We start from the raw sequence: 26,513 nt of genomic DNA on the forward strand, positions 1-26,513 counted from the left end.
AGGTACCTCTCCCAGGCACTCCTGTGTAATCCCCAGTCATGGCGTGTAACTCACTGGATTGCAGTGGCACGTTTTTTCCCTCTGAACTGTAAATGCCTTCAAGGAGAGAAGTATCTTGTTCATTATATCCCCAATGATCATTTATTCCAGATGCTTGACAAATATTTGAAGCCTGAATGAAATGCAGTTGCCTCAAAAACCTGTTTCTTAGTTTTTTGACTCTGAAGTCTGAACAAGGAGAATCCCGTCATTAGCTCAGCTTGGGTCAGTTTCTGTCCCTGGTCCAGTGAGCTGAGTTAGGGGTGTGAGGACAGGGGTGGAATCTCTTAGAAAGGAGTGTTGGGGTGAAAGCAGTGCTTACTAGAACTATACAAAGTCCTTCATCGAAATAATAAAACTACATTTTATTTTAAAAAATCATACTTTGTATATTTTTCAGTAAATCATACAGCTTCTTCCCATTGGTCCACTATAAAGAAGTGAAACTGTTATTTTCATGATAACACATAAAATAAAAATTATAGTCACGTCTTACTCAATACTAGCCACTCATCCATCCAATCATTCACAAATATTACTAAGAGCCCACTATGGGCCAAGCTCTCTGCTAGGTACTAGAGAGATAGTGGAAAATAAAACAAAGCCCTTGTTTTCAGGGGGTGTGTAAAAATAAAGACACATTTATAATTATCAATTATGAAATTTACCATGAAAGAATGAGTAGGGTGATGAGAGAAAGAATAATTGGGAGGATTAGTTCATTTATTGGAGTCAAGGTATGCTTCTCAGAAAAACAAACAAACAAACATTCAAGCTAAGATCTGACTTCTTTGGAAAGAATGGCTGGGGATGCTGAGCTGAGGGAGGTGGGAAGGACAAGAGCAGAATTAGAAATCTCCAAGGCAATATTATGAAAGTCTTGGCAAAAGGCTGGGTGATGGCAACTGTGATGCAAAGATGGATTCAAGGCATTTTTGGAGGTTGAACTGTTTGTACTTCTGATAAGCTGGATGTGAATTGATCAGGAGTGAATCACAAAGAGATTCCAAGAATAATAGTTTGTGTAGAAATTGATGTAAGCACATGGACTCTGATGCCGTATCATCTGAGTTTAAATCGCAGCTCCACTATTCAGTAAGCTGTGTGGCCTTGGGAAAATCACTTAACCTCTCTGTCCCTTAGTTTCCTCATCAATGATGTAAGTGATAATAAAAGCTACCTTGCAGATTCGTGAAAAGAAAGAGTTATTACATATAAAACTATTTTGGACATTGCCTGGCATGTGATTAGGTTTTCTTACAAACTAAGAAAGAGGTAACTTTTCAGGTCTCTGATTTTTAAGCAGTGGGGTAGTACGGGCGATGTTTATTGAGATGGGAAAGACTAGCAGAGAAAGAGGCTATGGCAGAGTGAAGATCAGAGTTCGGGTTTAGATACCAGTTTGAGATTGCTGCACACCTCTTAGATCCCCTTTGAATAGGAGTCTGGTCTCACAGGAGATGCCCAAGCTGGAGACATCAGTCTGTGAGACTTCAGATTATAGGCAGGATTTGAAGACCAGAGATGGAAAAGACAAACAAGGGAAAGTGTTAAAGTGGATGTATGAAGTGAAATGCGAAAGCATAGCCAAGAACTAAGCCACCAGAGTTCTCAAAGCTGAGCAGTGGCCAGTCGTGTCTGACCCTTTGTAACCCCATGGACTATCGCCCGCCGGGCTCCTCTGTCCATGAGGGATTCTCCAAAGCAAGAATGCTGGAGTGGGTTGCCATGCCCTCCTCCAGGGGGTCTTCCCACTCCAGGGATCGAATCCAGGTCTCCCGCATTGCAGGTGGGTTCCTTCCCGTCTGAGCCACCAGGGAAGCCCGAGCTGAGTACAGAAGTCAAACATGACTTAGGTGCAGTGCTGCTATGCATGTGCACGAGCCAAGCAGAAAGAGAAGCCGCTGGCAAAATGTGAATATGAGGAATATGGAAACAAAGGACCTCTGCTGGGATGCACCCCACTAGCCTGCAAGCCTTGTAGCTGCCCTTCCTCCAGCCTGAAGAAGGAGGCCAGAGCCAGCACAGAGACACCAGTGGTTTAATGGAGAGGGGATCTTACACGTCTGAAAAATAGGCACCCTACCCCAGCAGACAGGATGTGGCAGTAATCTTAACTCCTTGGGGGAGAAGCAAAGGGCTTCTATTTGCAGGAGGAATTGTCCTCGGCTGGCTCATCAGTTACCAGGGCAACCGGCAGCTAGGCACATCCCTCACCGCCCCTCAGGTTACCCACCGTCACAAGGGCAGATGTTCCCCTTTAATAAACCAGCAGGTGGAGCTGTTCTGGCCCAAAGGTTAGAACAGTTACTAGCAGGGGCAGGGGGTGAGCAGGTTCAGGTGAGAAAGGAGTAGGTGAAGCAGGGTCTGGTCGAGCAGGTAACAAAAAGCGAAAAAACAGTCATTTTGAGTGTCCTGATCATGCACCCTCCCTTCCATTTCTATTTTAATGGAGCCTAAAAATAGAATTCTCTGTTGAGTCTTGTTAGGTTGATTTTGTGGCTTCTCTGTGACTCACTGGAGCCTCTTCATCTGAAGATTTAAAATAAAGTATGGGGTTATTTGGAGATTTAGGTGGTTCGGTGGCTGGATTTTCCATGGTGAAGACAGAAGGTGGAACACAACTGAACGTGAACCAGACAATGAAATGCATTATAAGCTGTGTTGAGGAGCTTAAACATGACAGTTCAGTTCAGTCGCTCAGTCATGTCCAACTCTTCGTGACCCCATGCACTGCAGCACGCCAGGCTTCCCTGTCCTTCACCACCTCCCTGAGCTTGCTCATACTCATGTCCATCAAGTCGGTGATGCCATCCAACCATCTCATCCTTTGTCATTGCTTTCTCCTCCTGCCCTCAATCTTTCCCATCATCAAGGTCTTTTCCAGTGAGTCAGTTCTTTGCATCAGGTGGCCAAGTACTGAAGCTTCAGCTTTAGCATCAGCCCTTCCAATGAATATTCAGGACTGATTTCCTTTAGGATTGACTGGTTTGATCTTGCAGTCCAAGGGACTCTCAAGTCTTCTTCAACACCACAAGGCACCATTAAAAGGTATTAAGCAAGGGTGAAGCATGTTCTTTCTGCATTTTAGAAAGATCGCTCTTGAACACTGTGGAGAACAGTTTGGAAAGGATCAAACCAGAAGGTGGGAGGCTGATGGTGTTTCTGCAGCAGTGACCCAGGATGGCAGTGAACCATGGTAGGCACCGTTCAGATTCCAGCGATAACCACAGTGAGAAACAGACAGGACTCAGTGAGTGACTAGACAGGGAAAGCATTAACACCAGGGTTTCTGGTTTGTTTACAGACTAGTCTGTGCCTTTAAAACACTATGCTTTTCCTGAAACATACTTAGGCTTCACACGGCATTCTCAATGCTTTCTATAGCAATAACCCTTTAATTTTCAAATGTGTTCTCATCCTGTCCCCTGATGAATGCACAGTCATTAAGTAGCTCAAACAGAAAATAAAGATGCAGATTTACTTCATGTGGGCTCAGTTCTCTGGGCCCCAGGCCTAGACAGAGGAAACCAACTCTATTACCTAAACCACAGAAGCTGAAATCCTCTAGACAAAGAATACTCCAGGGATTGACTTGGTCTCTGCTTCCTCTGGCTTAACTAAGTATAAACATACTCATATGCTAGATCTTATTCACAAAAGAATTTCACTCATCATTTTGAGAAAAAGCTCATGTTTTAAGTAGCAATATTTTTATAATAAATAAAAAGTCCCTTGACAAACTCTATTAAACCCCATTTGAATCTCTGTTACTGGGGACAGTTTCCTAATGACCTAGCTCAACACTGCTGGCTGCATGCTGACTTGATTTGCAGTTATACATAAACATACATAAATAAATAGGTGGCTGCCTCCCTGGTGGTAGCTCAAGGACCCAAGGGAAGGCAGTTTTACCTCTAGATATCTTTCCCAGCTCTGTTGTGCTGTTTACAATTTTCACAGTCATCATTTCACAGTCATTTTCTTCTCACTTCTCTCTTCCTAGTCCCTCTTGAACTAATTCCTATCCCCCAGTCCATGGAAACTGCTCCTCAGGGTCATTTTGCTACATCCAGCAGTCACGTGGTCCCTCTCCTACACAGGCTATCACTCTAGTCATTGTGTTTAATCTCTCCCTCTTCCTTCTTCATGTGGCTTCAAGGACATCACCTTCTTTTGATTTTCCTCCAGCTTGATTGGTCTCAGGCTTCCTCACTGCTTCTGTCCATGGTCTCTTGATGGTCAGCATCCTGGTCTTAGTTCTTGGACTTCTTCTCTTCTCTACAACTTAAGCCCTTGATGATCTCATTTAGTCTCATGGTTTTAAATAACATCATCCTCATGACTCTTCAGTTGTATCTCCTGAACTCCAAACTTGCGTCTACAAAAGTGCTCACTCACCATCTCTACTTGGATGTGTAACAGATATCACAAATTCAACATGTCAAAAATGAAACCCCCAGTCTTCTCAAAATCTGTTCTTCTCAGAGTCTTTCCCATCTCAGTTGATGGCAACTCGATCCATCTGGTGCTCATGCCAAAATTCCTTAAGTCACTTTTCTCTTTCTTACAACCCACATCTAATCAGTCGAGAAATCTTGGTGGTGGTACCCACAAAATACATTCAGAATCCAAACTCTTCTCACCACTTCCCCTGATGCCATTCTAACCCATCTGAGCCACTACCGTCCCTTGGCTAGATGACTATACAATGCTCCCCACGGTCCTTCTGCTCACACTCTTGTCAGTCCTCAGGACCACAATTCAAGGAGTCCTTTTAAAAAGCAATCAGCGACATCACTTCTCTGCTCAGAGTCAAGGTCAAACAAAGGCTTACAAATACCCGTAGGCTCTTACCTGGTCTGCCCCCACCCCATATCTTACTGACTTCGTCTCTGTCACTCTCTACCTTGCTCATGCTCCTCCAGAGACGCTGGCCTCCTTGCTGATTCTCAGACAAGCTCGACAAAACTTCCCTTAGGACCACTGCTCCGCCTGTGCCCTCTGCCTGGCATGCTCTCATCAGATATCCAGGCCACCTCATGCTTCATTCAAGGTGTGGCTCATCTTCACAGTGGGCCTATGCCACCCTTTAGTACTGTCACTTGCCCTCAGTCCCAGCACTCCCAACCCCCTTATCCTGCTCTATCCGGTTCATTGTTAATTGTCCCCCCTTCTAGAACGTAGAACCACAACAGCAGAGACCTGTGTTTTGTTCACTGTATCCTCGGTTCTAGTAACAGTGCCTGGAACATAGGAGATACTCAGTAAATACCTGTTGAATAAGTGGATGAGTTTTCTTAGCCTAAGGGCCTTCTGTTCCAAAGCAACTATGACTGGGGATAGGTAACACATTCAGCCTCAAGCTTCCAATATGAGCCATTAGCATACCTGCAACTACAAGAAATATGCCTTTGACACCTCTCCTTTCCAGCTCACTCCTTCAGGAGATTCTCTGCACCAATGTTCTGCTCTTCTCTTCAGAGTGGGGAATGGATACATTAAGCATTACCTGCTCAGGGTTTGTCCTCCTTAGAATTATTTGGTCTTCTTTCTCATCTCCACGAAGTTCTCATTGTGGCCCAATTCCTCAAGTTCTTGTAACTGAAAAAATTAAATGTGGTGGTTCCATTAAAAAAAAAAAGTTGGAAATTCCAGAAGGGGGCCAATATCACCAATATATCTGATTCAGTTTATCGACATCTAGAGAAAATACAAATCATCACTAGACGTTTATAGCAAGAGAGAAGGATAAGGGATAGTAGGCAACACAGGCAGGGGACTCTGTGCTGCTAAGGGTTAACATGTTGAGGCCATGATACGGGCAAGCAGACGCAAACACAGCAGCAACTGCAAGAGAGAGAGGGGCATGGCTGGAAGGAACAGACGGCCTCATGGACTCACATCTTATTTTTGCATAGACTGGATCCTGTACTAACTCACAAAGGTTTTATAGGGCCCCCTCATGCTGCAGGCAACTGGATAGCCTGGAGGGAGCTGTTCCAAGAATTCTTGGCAACACCCACTGAATGAGCAATGCCCAGGTAGGCGTATGGCAAGTGGTCTTTCCAATTAGGACTTTTCTTCAGATTCCAGACCACTTCCACGGTCCTCTCTATACTGACGATACTCTAACAGTCGTTAGGACCAACTAGAAGAGAGGTGGCGCTTTCGTGTGATTAGGTGCTGAGTTAACCTTCAAATCCCTGTTTCTTACCTAGCACTAAGTTGCTGAACCTTAGTCAAAAAGAAATCAGTGTGTAAGGAGCCACACCATAGCACTGAGCGTAGTTCCTGCTTCCTACTGCTCTGGTTTTCCTCTAGCCTCTCTGCACTGCCCCCCTCCAGCCTCCTTTGAGATGACTGTTTTCCGTGTTTGTTACTTTCATGGCATATCTGTATTTCTTATTTGGCCCCAGATGTCAGATTGGATTGCGTTACTCCAGACTGAATCATTTGATTTCCTGTCCATGTTCCTAACCTTTCCAGCTCCTCTTGTATCATTTCTCAGTCATCCCTAATGTTTACAATACCTCTCAATTTAAAGCCGTCTGCAGATGTCATTAGCGGGCCACTGGCTCTCTCCCCCTTGATCCCAGGGCGAGCTGGATAAAACAAAACCTGACATCAATTCACCTCCTTCCTTTTGAGGCACCAGAGCTCGGGGTCACTTTACCTTATTACCATTATACAATATGCATATGTTACTGCATATTTACTCCTAGTTGAGGCAAATCGGATACACGAAAACCAGAATTAATCATGTTTTAAAATGAAGTTTTTCACTTTTCAAAACTTCAATATTATTGTAAATAATTATGAGTAATATAACAACTAATATTGCTTTGTATTATATAAATATTTATATTATCTTTATAAGTAAATATAATAAATTATAAAATTATCTTTATAATATAAAGTATAATGATATAATTCATTATAATTAAGGTGACTCTTTAACTAGGCACTTTTCTTAGTGTACTTAAAGTATGTACCCATTAGCTCACACACACACAAAAACACCTCAGTTTTTCAAGACTACATACTTATAGGTATTTCATGTCTTTATAAGCAATTATTTCTTATATAGCTTTGAGAATAAAACCTAAATTCTTCCATTTTAATAGTAAGCTTTTGAGTAAGTTTTCTCACTGCTGATTCATCGGCTCTTGGCTTCGACTTTTCTCACTCTTTTTCCTGATATACTCAAAACGTTTTCAAATCCCAGCTATTCCTCCTTCCTCAAGAACTTTTTGAGCTCCTTCTCTGCGCCAAGCACTGTACTAGGTGCTGGGATAAAGAAAGAAGTCTCTATCCTCTGGGAGCTCTTAATCCAGGAAATCACATGGAAGCAAAGACTATGGCTGCACACCTGCTGTATCCTGGATCTGCCTTGTGTTACTGCATTGAAACCACATGGAAACCCCAGCTTCCAGTGGAGAAGCCAGGGTTTCAGAGAAGTGAAGTGATTTTCCTTTTAGGCAGAGTATGAATAGACCACTTACAGAAGAAATACAAACGGACTGCAAATACAAATGGACCGTTACAAGAAGAGTTTACCCTAATGTTCATCACAAGGGTGAGAAATAAACAACGTAACATCTTACATTGAAATTGCACACACCCTTTAAAAATTATATAGAATATGTAATAACCTACGAGATTTTCTGAACATTAAGTGAAAAAGCACACTCTGAACAGTATAAATATGTATTACAGAGTTATAGCATACAGAATTATGTGTGTACATGTGTCTGTGTAGAAAATGAAAGACTGAAAGACTAGATACCAATATGGAAACAGGTTATTCATAAGAGGCGGCATGGGACTCTTTTTATCAGTACCTTCTAAATTTTAATATATATATATTTTAAAAAACACAAACTTATAAAAACATTCATATATCCAGATTCAGTTATTCCATTGCATTGTAATGAATAGTATAAATAAAAAATTAAGTGACATGCTTAAAATCACTAGTTTGGTGTGCTGTTAAGCCAGGCTTTCTAACTCTAAAATCCACTGTCTTTCTGCGTTGCATTCCCCTTCCTCCCTACAGCCGGTTACATCATATTTAGAGTTTCTTTCTCTTTGGTTCTCTTTCCTCTTACTTTCTACATCTACTGTAACCCTTCCCACCTTTTTCTAAGCTATTTTATCAGTAGTCATGCTGTGAACTGGATATTATGTGTCATATAAAACCCAAACCATGTTCATTGGTGAAAAAGGCAAATCCTCACTCATGGAGAGAACTGGGACAACACATATCAGAACAGACACAGTCTGACAGCCCTCAAATAAGTCAGCTTGCTTCTTGCATTTAAAATAAAACTGAAATCTGTTTGGTCTTAACTGTGATATTTGGAAAGCGTCATGCTTCCTTCTATACCGAAAGATTTCTTAACTTTTCCAAAATGTAAATTCTTGAAAAGACCACCTGCCCCAAACTCAGATCTGAAACACCAATCCCTAATTTTATTTATAAATGTCAAGATTTCCCTATTTTCACTCACTTACTCAAAAAGCAGGATAAATATCACAGCCTCTCTCTTATTTGGTAAAGCACAACATTTGGGGCCTTGAGTTGGCTGTGTTAGAAATTAGAAATGTCTTTGATGATGCACAGCTGTCTTCATTTCTTAATCACAGATGTCTAAAGCATTCCAGGAAGCTGACTAATGTACCTGGAGAAATGTACTGTTTTCTCATCCTTTCCCCTGAAATTCTTGTCAGATTAAGAAGGGATGAGTATCCCCTTTGCTTTACAACTAGGAATGTACGATGATCTTGAGTAAGACAAGCCCTTACATTTTCTACCGCCATTTCCTTCCTGTTCTCATATACACTTGTCTCAAACATGTGGGCAGTACTCAGTGATCCTAGCGCTTTTCCCTTTATCTCAGTCTCCTTAGGACAATATTCCAGTGTGGCAAAACTTAACATCAATAGCTGCTATTAGTGCCAAAAGAAAAACAGCACTGTTTACACTGTAGCCTTCTGTCCACCAAGGGGCATTGCATTGCAATAGGCATCCAGGAGATCTGATCACCCAGAACCGTCCCAGGCCAAAGTCAAGGCTACGAGCTTAGCAATTAAAACCCAAAATTTCTGCAGGTCTTTGGTGAAAGGTTCTCAGCTTTGTGACTCAGAGTTGTCTTTCCCCCAAAGAATTCTATAATCCCACCAATACCAACTCTTCTTTCCTGCTCTCTTGTGGAAAGCAGGTGATTGTTACTAACCACCTCAATCCACCCACGGGTGAATTGAAACCCAAAGTTCATATGCAATTAAGACTTGTGTTCTTTGGAACAGAAGTATCAACAAAGATGTAGCTGGCTTTCCATGTGAGAAATACATAACTAACAGCTCTACTTGGAAGGCTGATGCATTTTACTACACATAAATTATACCTTAATTAAAAAAAAAAAAAAAAAAAAAAAAAACTCTACTAACAGACTCACCCCCTCAGGGAGGGAGCCTGCTGATACTAAACTAGCAGCTCTCACAGGGTTTTCTATACCTCCATATCCTGCCCCAATTTTTTTTTTTTTCCAAAAAGCAGCAAAAAAATATGAATATCTTCCCTTTTAACTACAATTATTTTTCTCAGTGTATGTCTTCCATCCAATTATGTGGAATATCACTGGACTTCCCAGGTGAGCAAAAGAGAAATTTTTAAAGCAACTTACGGGGCTGAAGGGATGAGCTAACTATAGCCCTGAGAAGTTGAGTTCTCTGAGGCCACACACAAAGCATGGCCTAGGAGCAGGCGCCTACTCTCCTTGAGCACAGGCTGGGAAAAGCACAAATGACCTCAATGCATCATGGAAAGAATGGGCATTTTAAAAAGAGCAACCCTCTATGTAGCTCAGTCCCAGCACAGAACTATGTTCAAGCACCCCAAAATTCTTCCCAATGAAATACTCACCTCAAAGAATAAATAACATTAAACCAAGAGTTAATAAACATTCAAGCAACTTGAGACTTTATTTTGAAAATAGCTATTTTGACATAATATCCAGTTTCTCGTGTATCAGAATAAATTCTTTACAACATTGATCATCATCACCTCTTCTGGGTATTTGTACATAATCTCTGAGTAAAATATAGTCACACTAGGCAAGGCTAGAATATTGAAACTATGACAAACAATGCTTAAGTTTGTTAATAACAAAACTATAGTAGTTGTACACTAGAACAGATGTTTCAAATGTTTGCCATTCAAAGATAAGCTTGGTGGAACAAAACCAATATAAGTATACATAAATTTCTTGTCTTCTTTGCTATCAGTCTTTCAGAAAGCTGAAGTTATATTACAAACACTTCAAATTTCCACTTCAGAGTGAGCAGAAAAATGAGAAGACATTATTTCCTATTTTACAAAATAAAACACCAAGTCAGAAGAAGAATAAAGCTCATCTTTACGCAGTTAACATAAAAGCTTGAGTACACCGATCCTTCTCCAAGAAATAGAGACGCCAGCCCTGCAAGACAGGCAGCCAACAGGCCAAAGAGTGGATGGCCGGCACACAGCCTTCTCTACTCTGCATGACTTACTCAGGACTGATGCAAACTCTGGCAAGTCATTTTTTCTAGACTTCCAAGGATCTTGGATATGTAAACTCAATGATTAAAAGGCATTTTTCTGAATTTGCATGAGGAAATCTAAAGAATCAGAACAAAGATCCAACTGCTTTGCACATGAATCGATGTTCACCATTACACCACAACTCAAATCCAATGGCAGGCTTTCCATCAAATTCATATCCAAAGCATGGAGTTCCAAATATGCAACCATATACACTGCAGAAAACAAAGAGCCTCCTTACAATGCGGAGAAGGACTTTGTACTCTGAGATGAAATCAAACATATTTGGTCCTCTAAGAAGGTCTCGTGAGGCTTAAACTGGGGGGAGGGGAAAGATATAGAAACTGCTCAGAATAAAAGCTGTAAACACTCATCCTAGAAAAAGCATACACAAACATGCAATCTTTGTCTAGACAATGTCTTCAGTAACAGAACTTGAAAATATTAAACTTTCTTTGCTTCTGTCACTGAAGCAAATGAAAACTTTCTATGACACTATGCGTGTATGCATATATATATGCATAAAATAACCAGCTCATATGTGACTTTAACGCTATAAATACTCACTGCCTTTTTGGTGCTTTTAAAGCACAGCCAAAATCAGTTTGGAAATTTGTTCTGGATTCCCAAGTTGGTTCCCTCTGTCTTTTAGATGCCTAAGAAGTGGCTGGTTCTCTGAAACCACCAGTTCACACCCCTGTGCAGCTGTTCCAAGCTAACTGGGATTCCAGAGAAAGTGACTGGACTGACCACAGGCCTCACAGGTGCCTAAACAGCAACCTATTGAAACCCAAAGCCACTTCCCAGTCAACTCTATAGTCCAAGGGAGTACTAACCTTCTCTTCCCATTTCCCCAGCACTCACTAGAGGGGCAGCCAACAGCTGGAAGCCTTTGTAATGAGTACAAACAAGCAGAAACACTCGCAGGGCAGCATTTCCCTAAGTGTATTTCTCAGAACACAAGTCCCACATGACACTTACTTTAAAAAACAATTCCACATAAAAATAGGAAAATGGTGTGTAAAATACAGGTCCTCATTGGAGTTTGAAACCACCAATAACATATCAAAGATTCTGAGACGCCTACAGTAACTTCACTTTGTCTAACCCAGAATTTCCCAAACCTATTTGGCCAAAGACCTCTCGATTCATATAATAACCATATATTCTGCCAAAATATATCTTGAACTGCTTTTCCAAAGAACTAAAATATAGTGTTTTTTTTTTAATCTTACAATATAATTTCAAATTAAGAATAATGAGGATATAAAAACACTTATTTTCCTGCAATTTTTTAAAGGAACTATTTTGTTTTGCTTTGAACAGTCTTTTGTTATAACATTTCACTCTCTATTTATAAACATCCAATTCAAAGTAACCATTTCTTATATCACTGTTCAAGAATGTTAGTTCTCATCAGTAATCATTGGCCTCTTTATCAGGACAAAAAATTTTTGTATGCTTTCTGATTCTGAGAATACCTCTCCACCTCAATCACAATAATTTTAAGTCTAGGGCAGGTAATCTGGGCTTTAAAGAAACTATATCCCAACATGAATTTTGGGATAAATAATTTTACAAACGCTTAAAAAAAAAAAGCAAATCACTCTATGTCTCTATGAAAATCAACATTTTGAAGATTTAATTATGCTTCAGTTAAACCTTTGAGACTAGGATTACTGAACTTTGGTTCATGTAATTAACAAATTTCTTAATAATCTAGTACTTTCTTAGGAAATATGAAAACATTGAAAAGTAAATACAAATTACACAGAGCTGAACTAGAGAAAAGGCAAAAAATAACTCAAGTACCAACAACATATACAGAATACCATCATTACAACTCAAATATGCTATGTGGCTCTGCTCAGGATTTCGATTAGATAAATAACTAAACCAAGACAAAGTCAATCACTAAACCCCTGTAAGCCTAATACAAAAAACACAGACACACAGTACACTTTGTCCATCAAAGCATGGTCCTACTGTTAGTGAGAGGACACCTGCAAAATAAAGAAGGATTACCACATGGAGACATGGAGGAGCTTTTTTCAAAATATTTTAAACCCAGGTAAACCCAGGTACCATAGGGAGAAAAGATATAATTATAAACATAAAGATCATAGAATTTTTTATATCTTAGGAAAAGGGGTTCTTGGTTTTAGCTTTTTTTCCTTTGCTGATAAGGCAAACCAAATCTTTAGATAATCATGTTATAAAGTTGAGTTTGTTTTTGTCTTTAAACTTGGAATGAAATAGATTTATATTATGCATTTATTCATCTGGAACTGAATCCTGAATACTATGTCTGAAGCATTAAATTGTAAATCAGTTTATCTAAAGATAAATTCACTCTATTGAATTTACTTTTAAAACCCTTTTATTCTGAAATAATTACAGACTCACAAAAAGAAGTTGCAAAAATAGTACAGAGAGAGCCATCCCTCAGCTTCTTGTCTTCACATGTAAGCATTTGTATTTTGGTTTTAGAGGGATACAATTTTTGACAGCTTATGAAAAATAAACAGTTGATGAAAAACTCTAATAACCTGGTAAATGACTATTCCTGGAAGAGGCTCTAAGAAAACACACTACTGACTTTAAATGCCACTTTTATCACATGATACTACCTTTAAAAATTGGTTTTATGAGATGCTATCACTGTTACCAATTTCTGCCTCTTTTGATGTCTACTTTTTTCCATTTTTGTAGACTTCTGAGAACTGTAAGTCAGCTCTGACTGAAATAAGCCTTCCCATTCTTCTAAGTTAATGTATCTTGCCATATTAAATGAACAGAAATTACAAATGGAAATCAAAATTCTTTGGATTTAATGTAAAATCTCTAGCACTCAAAAAATAAACATATCTAGATTGAAATTTGATTCCTTTGCCAGTGCCAAACTTTTAGGGGAAAAAAATATTGTGTAGGAATGACTATCCTTAAAGGTCTTTTGCAGTTTCTTTGGTGTTATAAGAACGGTCAGCCTTATGGACAACTGATGACGGTTTGCGGATGAAAGATTTTTATCTTATGGGAATTATCTGACCAATATTCTCATTCTATAGTGCCATAAACACCAACACCATCCTTTTTACCATATTATCCTCTACCACAGTGTTTAAGATTGTGGATCATTTATCTCAGCAAACTCAAACTTTATCCAAAGCATATTCTGACAGGTTGATCATAAGCTCTCTGTCGAGTCCTGAAAGCTGTTCCTTTCCAAGAGTTTCCTATGTGTGCAGCTGATGCCTGGAGTGGTTTGTGCTCAGTGATAGCTTCCTAGCATCTCATTAGCTTTTACCAAAAAAGCAAAACTAAGTAACCCAGCACATAAATTCTCACTTATCTAACTCATACTTCGCCTCTTAGCAAAGATAGTCTGGAAGTATCATGGCCTATACGGCACACAGCTAAAGGCAGTTCAAAGCAGGAATGACTGAAAGGAAATAAAATCATATTTACAGTCATCTTTTCTACTAAAAAAAGGACAAAACTTGCTATTCCAGAATGACACCTTTTGATTCAACTTTCAACACATCAAACACTACAGTATGCGTACTGGCTGCATCTTTGTGTCATAACACAATACCCCACATTCTTATAAAAATGTAAACATATTTTTCTTACTCATGGACATTAGTCACTGTATTGACAGAAAACTTTACATAACCCCGTATTATTCTTTGATTTTGTCCACAGGGAAACTTGGGAATTAAATTTACCATTCAATTTTAGAGTTAGTATAGTTAGGGTTGGGTTAGTATAGTTCTATCTCCTACAAATTTTTTATTTTTCCAAAACCCAATTTTAACTGACCTATTTTACACATGTTTAACAATTGTAAGTCCCTTCAAATGCTTTTTGAAAGCTTTAATAGAAATCGTAATTGAAAATGACTAACCACTAAAGCACAAACAGATGTCTGATTAGTATGCTAACCACCCTTCTCCAGTATACATTAATCCCAGAGGATAGTAAAGTCCTACAGTCATGATTTCCAACATAGAATATTCATACAGATTTCCGACTGCTGGAATCCAACAGAAGACTAACACAGAACACCACACACACACACACACACACACCCCCTCTCTACAGATTTCCGACTGCTGGAATCTAACAGAAGACTAATAATATAAAACACGCACACACCCCCAGACACCCCCACCCCCACGCCCCCACTCTCGCACCTGTTGCAGAAGTAATGTGAAACAGAGGAGTGACTTTCTCTCAGTGTAGCCAAACAGACAACCAAGACCTTGAAGATTACCTTGTTTCTCATTAACACTTTCAAGAAAAAATATTTATGATGACTTAAAGACTACTATATAAATAGCTACCTAATACATATCAAATTGAGAGGATGCAGGTCAAGCACTGCTGAGCTCCACTCAGCTCAAATTAGACGAGTCTACTGACTCCAAAGCTGTTTTCCTAACATGGGGGTTTCAGCAGGATGAGATAAGATTTGCTGAGCACCATAGTAATCTTTTAAGACACTAATCAAAAACATGGTCCTATATTTTAAAAAAACCCAGAAGTGGTTTTAAGACGGCAGAAGCACCTCAGCCACTAAAATAAGCAAGATTCTAAGTAAAATTACCCACACAGCAAATCTTTTAACAGTTCAGCAACCAATAAATGGAAAATGTTCCTTAAAATATGCTATTTCCGATTATTCCAAAGAATTCTTCAACTGTAGTTAAGCTCTATGGAAAATAATTAGTTGTCATAAAGCTTCTGACTACGTGGTATGTTTCTCAGGAAAGAACGCTGGTCTGAGCCAAGCATGGTGAACTTGGACCAGATGCATAGTAGGTGCTTCCAGTTCTGTGGCGGCGGGCTCCTCCTGAGTAGGGTCTAACAACTGAGCAAGTGTCGTAAGACTTTACAGCCTAACATAAAAGTGGTGCTAACATTCAGCTCTCCTGAAATCAATCCAAGAAAGAGATGACTAGTGTTAAAGATGTACTACAAATACACAGGCCTAAAGCTTCAATTACTCTTGCCTGGAAAATCCCACTGATGGAGGAGCCTGGTGGGCTACAGTCCATGGGGTTGCAAAGAGTCAGACACCACTGAGTGACTTCACTTCCACTTTTCACTTTCATGCATTGGAGAAGGAAATGGCAACCCACTCCAGTGTTCTTGCCTGGAGAATCCCAGGGACGGGGGAGCCTGGTGGGCTGCCGTCTATGGGGCTGCACAGAGTCGGACACGACTGATGCAACTTAGCAGCAGCAGCAGCAGCAGTAAAGCTTCAATAAATTAAAACAGCCCTTGCTAACCTATACTGAACACATCAGCAAATACTGTTATATTGAAGTGCATATAGTCAGACAAATATTATGTTACCACCTTTAATATTTATATATATGGTACTAACTCCCCCAAAGGTTAGACTTGTGAGATAATTAAGAAACACATTCCATGTTGTTTTTTAACACTAAATACAGGTTTTCTATTAAACAGAATACTAGAATAATATATTTTTCCTGGTGTCTAAAATAGGCATCAGATTTCTAAACAGAAGAGAAAAGGCCTTAGACAAAGAGCCACATATTAAATATTCAGACTGGTCTAAGGATACTAAATTAATAAATTAACTTGAATAAATTAAGTGTGCACATTCAGAACAGAAGTGGAGCTTTGGGCCAGCAACATGTGAACCAAAGGCAAAAATCTGCCAAGGTTAAGGCTGGTTTTTATATACAGTACAATGTATTTTCTCTCCCCCCCCACCCAAGTTCATTTAGCATTCACGCTGATGTTATTTAAAGTGCATTGCCAAGCTAAAACAGAAGCTTCCTAACGAAAAAAAATTGCTGTCATAGACAGTTTCTTTTGGTTTAGAGTCTTCCTTCTATCTATTTTTAGCATTTTCTTTTTGCCCTTCACACACTTAGTGTAAGAGACTGCTGCAACAATTACATGACTCTGGACACAAAGCATGATGACTGTCAGGGTGATAGCCGTTGTAAGGAATTACTTTCTTCTTCTGCTGGAGTCAATTTAAGTGTTGGCAGTTTCCGAGGAGGAAGCTGAGGGCTTTGGCGAAGATTGTCATCCATCTGTGTAAAGTACAAAAGGTACATCTGACTAATAGCTATGGTAACACTAATATGGACTGTGGCGTCCCCATCCGAACTATAGCCTAGAAGAGGACAGAACCTTATGTTTCGAGCACTGCTAGAGAAATCTTTTCTTGCAAATAATCTCTAAAGAATTCTAAACAACATACCTAAATACTACCTGACTTAGTACATGTATGGAGTTTCCCTTGTGGCTCAGCTGGTAAATAATCCGCCTGCAATGTGGGAGACCTGGGTTTGATCCCTGGGTTGGGACGATCCCTGGAGCAGGGAAAGGCTACCCACTCCAGTATTCTGGCCTGGAGAATTCCATGGACTGTATAGTCCATGGGGTTGCAAAGAATCAGACACGACTGAGTGACTTTCACTTTCACTTAGTATATGTATAAAAGCAGTATGGCTCATCCTGATGTCTTCACAAAATTACAATAATGCCACAAAATGAACAGTTTATTGAATTCAACCACAGTACAACTTGGTTTAAGAAACCTTCTAATATTAAGTGTAAAAGCAACATTTCTGTTAGACTACTTTCCACGTTACAAAGCATGTTCTCATTTGAGCTTCCCAAGACAATTATAAAGAAAAAAAGACAATCATTCTCTATTTTACAGATTAGCAAAAGGAAGCTCAGAAAGGTTATCAGATTTGCATTAGCAAAGCTAGCATTAGAGCTGAAATGTGAACCCTGGTCTTATTCTAACACTGTTGTTCTTTCAACTATACCTCAATGTCGCAATAAAAATGACCTGTACTCCACTCAAAAAGATCACCTCTTTTAGGCTCTGAGTATTTAGACCAAGGAAGGCTAGGAAAAGAGACAGAAGGATAAATACTTTAGACCTCATCCAGAGGCACTGCAAACAATGGATCAGTTCTAAGTCTGCTCCAGAGAAACAAAGTAACATGGAGCACATTTAGAAAATGTCCAAGAGTTTCAGGAGTACATTCGCATCCCTGAAAACATCAGAAGAGGGGTTATTTAGATCTGAGTCAGACCCTAGAAAACTACCTTTAACCAGGGCACCCCAAAACCATAGTGCAAGGTCCTGGTGTTAAGATACTTCATAAAAGTATTGAAAGCAGCTGCCATCGATGACCCAAAACCAACAGAATACAGCGTCTTACCACCTAGCTGGTAGACAGGCTTTTTTTAGAGTTTTAACATGCGTAGCGCAAAACTCTCTCCTTTCAAGATGCTTTTATAAAGCACAGAGGAAATGTTTCAGCAGAGGTACATGGGGTTTATAATCAAAGGAAAAGAAGAGAAGATTAACTCAGTTTTCCAATGGATAAGAGTATTCCCAGTGAACTATTTGAATCAGTTCTTTTTTTCCTTGCAAGAACTAAGTTCCTCAAACATAGCTCTTTCTTTTTTTAAAGCTCTAGATTTTTTGTCTAAATGGTGAACAGTGGTGGTCAAGAGAATCTGCTGTTCTACTGTCTTGTAGCACACGGTGATCCGTACTGAAGGGCAGATGGGAAGTGGCATGGGGAGAGGCGCTGACACAGGGTTAGGAGACTCTCATATAGTGATGATGCTGAAGTGAACGGCACAGAAGTGGTGGCGGGGCCCCTTGGTTTCACTTTCTGCAAATGTGGGTCTGAAATGAATTTGCCACAGATGGAAATGAAAACTACACTGGATAGTCTTCATCCAGCAGAAAAGTACCTACAATAGTCTGAATAATTTTTCCATTATCCACACTTAACTCTTGGGGTATTTCCTCTCATGAGATTTACTGCACTGGGCTAAGAATTAAGACAAACTTGGCTTTCATTCAGCTTACCCAAACTTTAACAAGAGGTACATAAGTAAGGAGTTAAGTGCTAGTTGCTCAGTTGTGTCTAATTCTTTGCAGCGGTGTGGACTGTAGCCCATCAGGCTTCTCTGTTCATGGGATCCTCCAGGCAAGAATCCAAGCTATCCTTGGGTAGCTATTCTCTTCTTCAGGGGATCATGAAGTGAAGTGAAGTGAAAGTCTCTCAGTTGTGTCCGACTCTTCACGACCCCATGGACTACACAGTCCATGGAATTCTCCAGGCCAGAATACTAGAGTGGGTAGCCTTTCCCTTCTCCAGGGGACCTTCCCAACAAAGGGATTGAACCTATGTCTCCCACATTGCAGGTGGATTCTTTACCAGCTGAGCCACAAGGGAAGCCCAAGAATATACCATAAAAAGAAATAAAATGGTCATTCCAGAGAGTGGCAGTTGTAAACCTGGCTATTACCACCAGCAGTAATGGTTACATAATTTCATTCATGAGTTACGTAGCTGACTAACTACAAAGCCCATGCTGGAATCCAATTACTAGGGTTCAGATTCTCTCTCTACTTCTTGCCAGCTGAATGACCTCAGGCAGATGATGTTATAAGCTACCCTTGAAGCTTCAGTTATCTCATCTGTAAAATGGGGATAACAGAGAGTCTGCATACACAGGGTTGCTGTTTGAGATTAAATGAGATAACTCATATACAGCCCATATGATACAGTGCCTGTTACTCAATCCCGCAAACCTCTAGCCAGTGTTATTAGGCCATAATGACCCCTTAGTTTGTGAAAGAATGAAGCATTACCCATTTGTATACGAAAAAAAGCAAGTTTATCAAACACTTGAGGAAAAAACTGTATAACTCTCTTTTTTTCCACCTAGAATCACCCTTGTAATTTCCATTGTTGGTTCCCTCCCCTGCCCAATTCCTCAATATTTCTCTCAACAAATGCATAGTCCCTAAGTGGCAAATATCCACACTAGCCAAAAACTGTAAACAACATTTAGAACAGAGGATAGGAAGGAGAAAAAAATAAAAACATTTATGTGAAAGAAAGAAAAAGCACCATAGTGCTATTAGTAAGAAAGAATAAGCACAGGAGCTTATGATCAAGAAACATTAACCCTGAGAGACAGAAAGGAGCAGACAAGCAAGCAAGAAGTGTTTTTCTGTTTCTTTCTCTCTCCCCAGCCGCCCCCCCTTTTTTTTAAAGCCAAAGTCTCCTAACTTGAAAAGCACTGCTAATTGTGTGGCAAAAGTAAACCCAGTGCTATTATCAGATCTTTCCCCCAAACAATCAGTCCATTACTGGCTTCAAAACACTGTATTTTGTATTGCTTTAGTAAATGTATATTTAAACAACTTTCTGAAAAAAATAAACTTAAAAAAAATAAGGAAAAGGGTAAAGGTAATGCATAACCCAAATTACAATATTAACTGCAGAAAGGAAAATGCTGAACTAGTACAAAGTAACGACTGAAGTAAACTTGACCTTTTCAATCAAGTTGGATTCCTTATTTACAAGTTGTGTCAGTTTCTGCAGATTTGCATCTACCGTTTCTTGTCCAGCAGGAGAGATGCCTAAGAAGCCAGGACAGAAATCAGAAAGAGGAAATTTTGAAAGCCTTACAAGCTGTTTAGATTCAAAGAATACTGAGTCCATCCACCCGCTAAGTGCTCCATCCCCCACCCACCTCCCCAAAAAGGCAAAGGGAAAAACCATTCTCGGTTCAAAGGCAAACTTAAGACATACGGTAATACTCCAAAACCAAACCCTAAGCCAAAGGACTAAATGTGTCCTTAAGGAGAGCCAGTTAGCCAAGTGTTAGGCAGACAGCCAAGGTCGTTAATAAGAGCACAGCAGTCCTCACTGCCTTCTCAAATTTGACTTGTACCTTTTCCCCACCCATTTCAAATAGGCCGTTAGTTACAACTACTGCATTTGAAGAGCTTTCTAAGGGCCAAACAAGTATCCACACCTCCAAAGTCCTTGAACGGACTTTAAGAAAATACAGTTTTCTGGGATCTATTCCAGGAATGGATTCCATTCTAATTCAGTGAATCTGGTACAGGACTTAAGATTTTGTATTTGTTCTGTGGTCAGGTTTGCTAACCACTGCTCCCAAGTAACAACGTTGAAAATTACTCAGTTTCATGACTTCCAAACTACTAACCCCTCCCTTGTTACATACAAGTGTATTATATACAAAACACATAACCCACTATATAAAAAAGTAAACTGTTCCTAAGCCGATGGTCCTGATGACTTCTGTTTCTTAAAAGGACAATTTCTGCCAACTCTCCCCACACAAACTTAGTGTCCCAATCACTTAAGCACAAGGCCCCATGCTCCCAAAGAAGCAGCGCCTAAGTGACAGGTGCCCTCTATTTACTATACCTCCAGTCTGGTGCAATCAGTTTGCAAGTAGTGGAATCATGGGAGTGTACCTCACCAAAATCAATCTGCTGCTCATTTCTGTTCACGCAGGAAAATGCTAGAAGCAACATTTAAAGTAATTGCCCATTTGCATTAGGATAAAGGCTATCGTTCAGTAGGGACATAATAAATACCTGTGGTTAACTTTTAGAAGAAAAGTACCCACTTCAAAGGGGCAATATTTAAAGAACAAGAAGTGAGAACTGTATAAAATCCAGGAGAACAGACAAAAGGCAAATAGATATTTCTCTATTGAAAGAAGAACTAACACATGGGGAAAAAAATAAAGTTGGAAAAAGTGCCACTTTCTGAAGTTTTATAAACCAGGATTTTGGAGAAGGAAATGGCAACCCACTCCAGTGTTCTTGCCTGGAGAATCCCAGGGATGGGGGCGCCTGGTGGGCTGCCATCTATGGGGTCGCACAGAGTCGGACACTACTGAAGTGACTTAGCAGCAGCAGCAGCAGCAAACCAAGGTTTAAAGATAATATACACACGTTTTAAATAAGTAATGGATTTGGTGTATACATCCTTAGGAGAATATGCAAACATTCTATGCAAACAAAGATTAGCTGAAGAAGAACAAACTTACCTCCAAGACTAACCCTAAAATAACTGTTTAGGATGTCATCACAAAAGCGACACAGGTTGGAGAGCTGCTTCAAATGTTCTTGTAACTGAACTTTAGGAAAACGTACTTTATAAAGAGGTGCGAGAAAGCCAAACACATAGGCATCCAAAGTGGAAGGCCTGAAAATAAATTAAGGATTTTTAAAAAGCACTAAGAAAATATTAATCTGGGATTATGCTAAAAACTTTTCCTCAAATACATTTATCAATTCTGCAGTATACAATATAGTCTTCAAAAAGGTTTACTACCCATTTGGGCTTATAAAAATGAAGCAACTAGGGTTTTACTCATTAGTAGTTTTTTAAAATACTCTTACCCACTTTATTTAGAAGAAAATTTAAGTTGTAAATTAAAAGATTTACTCACAGGCATCATATAGAGACTAGAGACTGGGTACGAACAGTCTTAAAAGTTTCAAAGTCACATATGCAACATATGAACTCAATGTTAGATCACCCCAGCAGAAAGTTTCCTATAGTAAAAAAATCCACTAAGTATTTTTTTAAGTGGCAAACTCATTGGGGATGGGGTAAAAGGACCAGGCAAGGGAACTTGCTTTAAGTAACTGCTCAATGGATATACGCAAACAAAACATTAAAATGGTTTTATAAGGGAATGTACTCACATATCTCCAAAGAAAAACTGAGATGTTCCCAATCTGTTTGACAGAAGATTTAGGCACTCCTTCGCATCTCTGTATATCTAATAAGGATGAAATTACATCTCAAAAGTAGGAAAGATGCTCAAGAACTCCTTTTCAGGCTGGCATTGATAAGTACTGGGCAGGCCAAAAAGTTTGCTTAGGTTTTTCTGTACCATCTTATCTTACAGAAAAACCTGAACAAATTTTTTGACCAACCCAATAGTTTCATCCCTGCTCTCTCTTGTCCCTCCTCCAGAGAGCCCTTGCTCTGAAGGTAATTCCAACCATACCTGAGCTTCTACTTCTCGAAGGTGGTAGAGGGGAGGCTCTCCCCTGGTTAGGAGAATCCTAGTCAGTGCTCCTTTAGACATTCTTCCAGGCAGGATCAAACTCAACGGAAAAGGCATTCGTGAAGCAAACCATGGCTTTGTCACAGTAAAGTAATTGTCACTCTCAACCCAGAATGTGTGAAGCTGCAAAAGGAGGAGAAAAAAAACACTACAAGGATATTCTTTTATTAAAAGAAGATCATTCAGTAGATGTAAAACTTTTTCATTAATATTTCTGAGTGAAGTTAACTTCATACCCATTTTCCAGCTAGGATGATTCAAGGATAAACCAAGATTTTTAAACATGTGAGTTTTGTTTTGCTCTATTCCAAGCATCCAGAATAAGGCCTGGAACATACTAGGCGCTTAATGAATATTTTCTAAATGAATTACAGTTGGCCCAAATCTATACATGGAGCAACAAACTCTGTCTTTCACAGAGAATTTTTATTTCCAAAATGACACTGTCTTTCACTTTGTTGGTTGCTATACTAGTTGAATGTCTAACAGATTCAACCCAGTTTCACAGTTACGTGAAACAATCGAAAATAATACATAAATGAAATTTCTTCTCTTAAGCCTCTTCCATTATTGTTCTTCTGAACAGACTAAGTACATTCTCAGTAAGTCACTAAAATACTGTAATATTCACCAATGCTCACCACTGCAGGAAGAAGCTTCTCTTCAAGGAGAGCAATGTAAGCTAGCGTATCTGCCCCTTGTTTTGCTGAAAGTTCATAATCAGCATTGTATTTCTGTTAAAAAATATAAAACCCAAAACCTCATAAGTCAAGAACATCCCAAAACAGTGAAGCTAAATAAACTAGGACTCCTATTCTTCTTCAAAAATGGCAAACATATTAAAAAGGAAAAGAGAGATACAAATTCAGTAACAATTTCTACTTAATGCAAATAAAGTTCTGAGCATAGCCTCATGTACACAGTAAGGTCCATAAATGTTAGTTTTTTTTTTTTTAATTAACTATTATTTCAATGATTGTTAATGACCTTAGTTTAGTGCGTGGCATGTAGTACAAACTTAATAGAAGCTATTATTATTTTTGTTAATTTATAACAAGGAAAAGTTCTAATTAGTTGTGTTCCCCATGAAAAGAGAAAACTTCCCCATTTAGAAAAGTTCTAAATTTTGTTGACATAGCACTTCCTTATCTATTGGCAAAACTGATGATAACTTTCACGTTTATATAAATTGCTACATGTTTAAACATTTTAAATATATAAACCTTGGCATGTTCAGATATTTTGGATGCATTATTTCATGAAACATTTCACTGCAACTATTAGTTTAAGTACTTTTAAAAACTAGTTGCTAGTTGATAGGAACTCAGACCTCATACCAAGAACAAAATGTGTAGCAGTTACGGAACTAAATTTATAATCATATCAATAAGTGTAATAATGAAGACAGCTAAATTGAATCTACTTATACCTAAACTTCAATAAAAGCCAAGCAAAGTGCATGATCATGTAAGTTGACTGTAACTCACTATATGGCTTTTGAGTCACAGTACAACTCATAATTTAGAGTGGTGACTCTCAGTTATTTATTTTTAATCAAACCCTATGTATCTCCAAGGTGGTTAGGTGGTAAAGAATCTGCCTGCAATGCAGGAGACCCGGGGTTCAATCCCTGGGCAGGGAAGATCCTCTGGACAAGGGAATGGCAACCCACTCTGATATTCTTGCCTGGAGAATCCCCATGGACAGAGGAACCTGGTGGGCTACAGTCCACGGGGTCACAAAGAGTTGGACTCAACTGAAGCATGCATGCATGCATGTGTCTCCAAAAAAGAATTCTAAACAAATATTTTTAATGTTTTTCTTTTTTTTAAGTAACATGCAGGGATAGAGAATCTACTTATTCAAAAAGGACACCCACCTGTTTTCTTAAAAAGTTTAGTATTTTTGCTGGCTGAGAAATAGTATTGTCTTCAGTTGTCAAAACTGGTACATCTCCTATAATCAAAACACATTTTACACACAAGGAAGCATTTCAATATCCTTTGACGAGATCCCAGTACCCTTAAAACTATACCAATCACATTTGGAGGAGGAAAAAATGAGTAAGATATTTTAGGTTTTTGCAGTTTTACACACACACACACACACACACACACACACACACACACACACAGAGTTTTGGAGAGCATTTCATTTCTCATAATTTCCATTTATTTGTCTTGTCCTTTTAAGTATTACTCAGAATGATCAAAACATAAGCAACATACAATCAAGGTCATGGTGAGAACTAAAACCCCAAGGTACTCCATGGCTACATGCCTCCTAGCTTTAAATGAGAGGGGGGAAGGGGCAGAAAGGAGCGTTTAAAAGTTTACAGTGTACCTCTTGAACCTCTCCAGGTGTTATCTATGACATTGACTTTCAGGGGTGCACCAGAAAATTTGGCGTAAGCCTGAAAGAGAGTTTGCAATAGAACATTTTAGACTGAGTACTAAAGGAAACCTGCAGAGCAGCTTGACTTCAAATCTGGGTCCCCCGAAAGGTAGAAACATCAGACTCCGGGGCTGCATCCCTCCCCAGACTTCTAGCCGCCGTTGCGCACGCCAGCTACCAGGGCTTTGGGGGTTTATTTCACCCCCACCCCAACATTCAAGGGATACAGAGCAGGGAGCGCGCGCCCCCTGCTTTGGGCTTTCATTCCACCGCCCAGACAGCTTTGCATGATTGAAAACACTCGGAGCCAAGCGGTGAAGCCATGACTTCCCCGTCGGCGGGGACACAGGCTAGGCTGTAACTTCTCGGACGCGAGGGAGCCCAGATTGCTGCAGCAAGCAGAGTCCCGGCCGGCCCGGGCCGGTGCGCCGCGCGGGAACCACCTTTAGGCGCCGGGACCCGGCCAGCCAGCCTCGCGCCTCTGGCCCCGCCCCTTCTTGCCCGCGCCCGCGCCAGGGAGAAGGCCTCACCATCACCACCAGGGAGTCGCTGTGCACCGACGGGAGCCCCCAGCCGCCTCCCCAGCAACTGAGTTCCAAGGGGGCCGCCATCTTGCCGGGGCCGACCTTTGTTATCCCGGAAGTGCTTTTGCCACCTACTTTCCGGCAGGTGGAATCACGGGGGCGGGGCGAGAAAGAGAGAAGAGATCTCTGGGGACCCGGAGAGGTGCGGGAAGGACCCCTGGAGGGGTTAATCGCATGCTTAGAATCGGCTTGGCTTAGGGGTTGAAAGTCCTGGGCAGTAAGTCAGATAGCCTGCCAGTAGTAAGTCCCCAGATGCTTATTGCACGCCTAATGTGTCCCCTGGAGAAGGAAATGGCAACCTAATCCAGTATTCTTGCCTGGAGAATCCCATGGACAGAGGAGTCTGGCAGGCTATACAGCCCATGGGGTTCAGACACGACTTAGCGACTAAAGCAAGCAATGTGTCCCAAGCCCTTTGACCATTACTACCCTGGGTCTAAACTAACCCATTTGTAGAACTAAGTATAGCAGGTTAGTCACAAGATTGTTCTCTTTAAAACTATGACGTGGGGGTAAAGAACTAGACATACATAGTAGACACTCTGATTGTTTCACCCCTTTCCCCCGTATATTTGGCTTCTGCTTCTTGCCATTCTCAATCTCAATTAGTCACCTGCATGTTTACTTGTTACACTTTTTCTAAAAGTAGCGAGTTTCCTGGAGTTCGTCAATTTCCTGGGGTTTGAAGAATTCTGCCCTTCTTGAGTCTGGAATATCTTTCTTTCTTCCCTGGCTCTGCTCCCTCAAAGATGAGTTTAGCTATCATCTCCCTGGTACAGTTTTCCGAAGTCAGGAACTTCTAGATCCCTGCAGCCTCTTGTACATACTTGAATTGTAGCTTCTACCTGATACAAACTTTTTGCCTTTCAGTGTACTGAAAGTTCTTAGAAGACAGAACTGGGCTGGCTTCCTAGATGTGAGACCTAAGCAATTACACAGAGACCTGTGCTTAGAAAGCTCACACTTGCCTTAAT

General features: G+C 40.1%; 1 protein-coding gene across 9 annotated transcripts; it reads right to left on the reverse strand.

Moving 5' to 3' along the window:
- Positions 1 to 383: 383 nt before the first annotated feature.
- MTX3 (metaxin 3) lies at positions 384 to 25,588 on the reverse strand. Of its 9 annotated transcripts, XM_012180714.5 has the most exons (10): positions 25,486 to 25,588; positions 24,905 to 24,974; positions 24,441 to 24,517; positions 23,203 to 23,295; positions 22,502 to 22,684; positions 22,194 to 22,270; positions 21,530 to 21,687; positions 20,899 to 20,995; positions 19,993 to 20,081; positions 16,592 to 16,704 (listed from the first exon to the last, which is right to left on the reverse strand). In XM_012180714.5, the coding sequence occupies exons 1-9, from the start codon at positions 25,564 to 25,566 to the stop codon at positions 20,015 to 20,017; spliced, it is 903 nt and encodes a 300-aa protein (XP_012036104.2). In that variant the 5' UTR covers positions 25,567 to 25,588; the 3' UTR covers positions 16,592 to 16,704; positions 19,993 to 20,014. The 9 variants fall into 9 exon arrangements, 8 of the variants coding, with proteins under 8 accessions (XP_012036106.2, XP_004010261.2, XP_012036105.2 ...); XR_006060292.2 differs by lacking the exons at positions 16,592 to 16,704; positions 19,993 to 20,081; positions 20,899 to 20,995 and adding exons at positions 384 to 3,204; positions 5,552 to 5,643; XM_004010212.6 differs by lacking the exon at positions 20,899 to 20,995 and having other exon boundaries at positions 9,998 to 16,704.
- Between the last annotated feature and the right edge of the window lie 925 nt (positions 25,589 to 26,513).

This window comes from Ovis aries, chromosome 7 (assembly GCF_016772045.2).
Source record: "Ovis aries strain OAR_USU_Benz2616 breed Rambouillet chromosome 7, ARS-UI_Ramb_v3.0, whole genome shotgun sequence".
NCBI lineage: Eukaryota > Metazoa > Chordata > Mammalia > Artiodactyla > Bovidae > Ovis > Ovis aries.

Excerpts from the sequence above, each read along its gene's own strand:
- MTX3 (XM_004010212.6), bottom strand. The coding sequence starts at position 25,566 with ATGGCGGCCCCCTTGGAACTCAGTTGCTGGGGAGGCGGCTGGGGGCTC. Across the intron at positions 23,296-24,440 it reads TAAACTTTTTAAGAAAACAG|AAATACAATGCTGATTATGA; the intron begins GTGGGTGTCCTT and ends ATTTTTTAACAG. Across the intron at positions 16,705-19,992 it reads AATCCAACTTGATTGAAAAG|ATGGATGACAATCTTCGCCA; the intron begins GTCAAGTTTACT and ends TACTTTACACAG.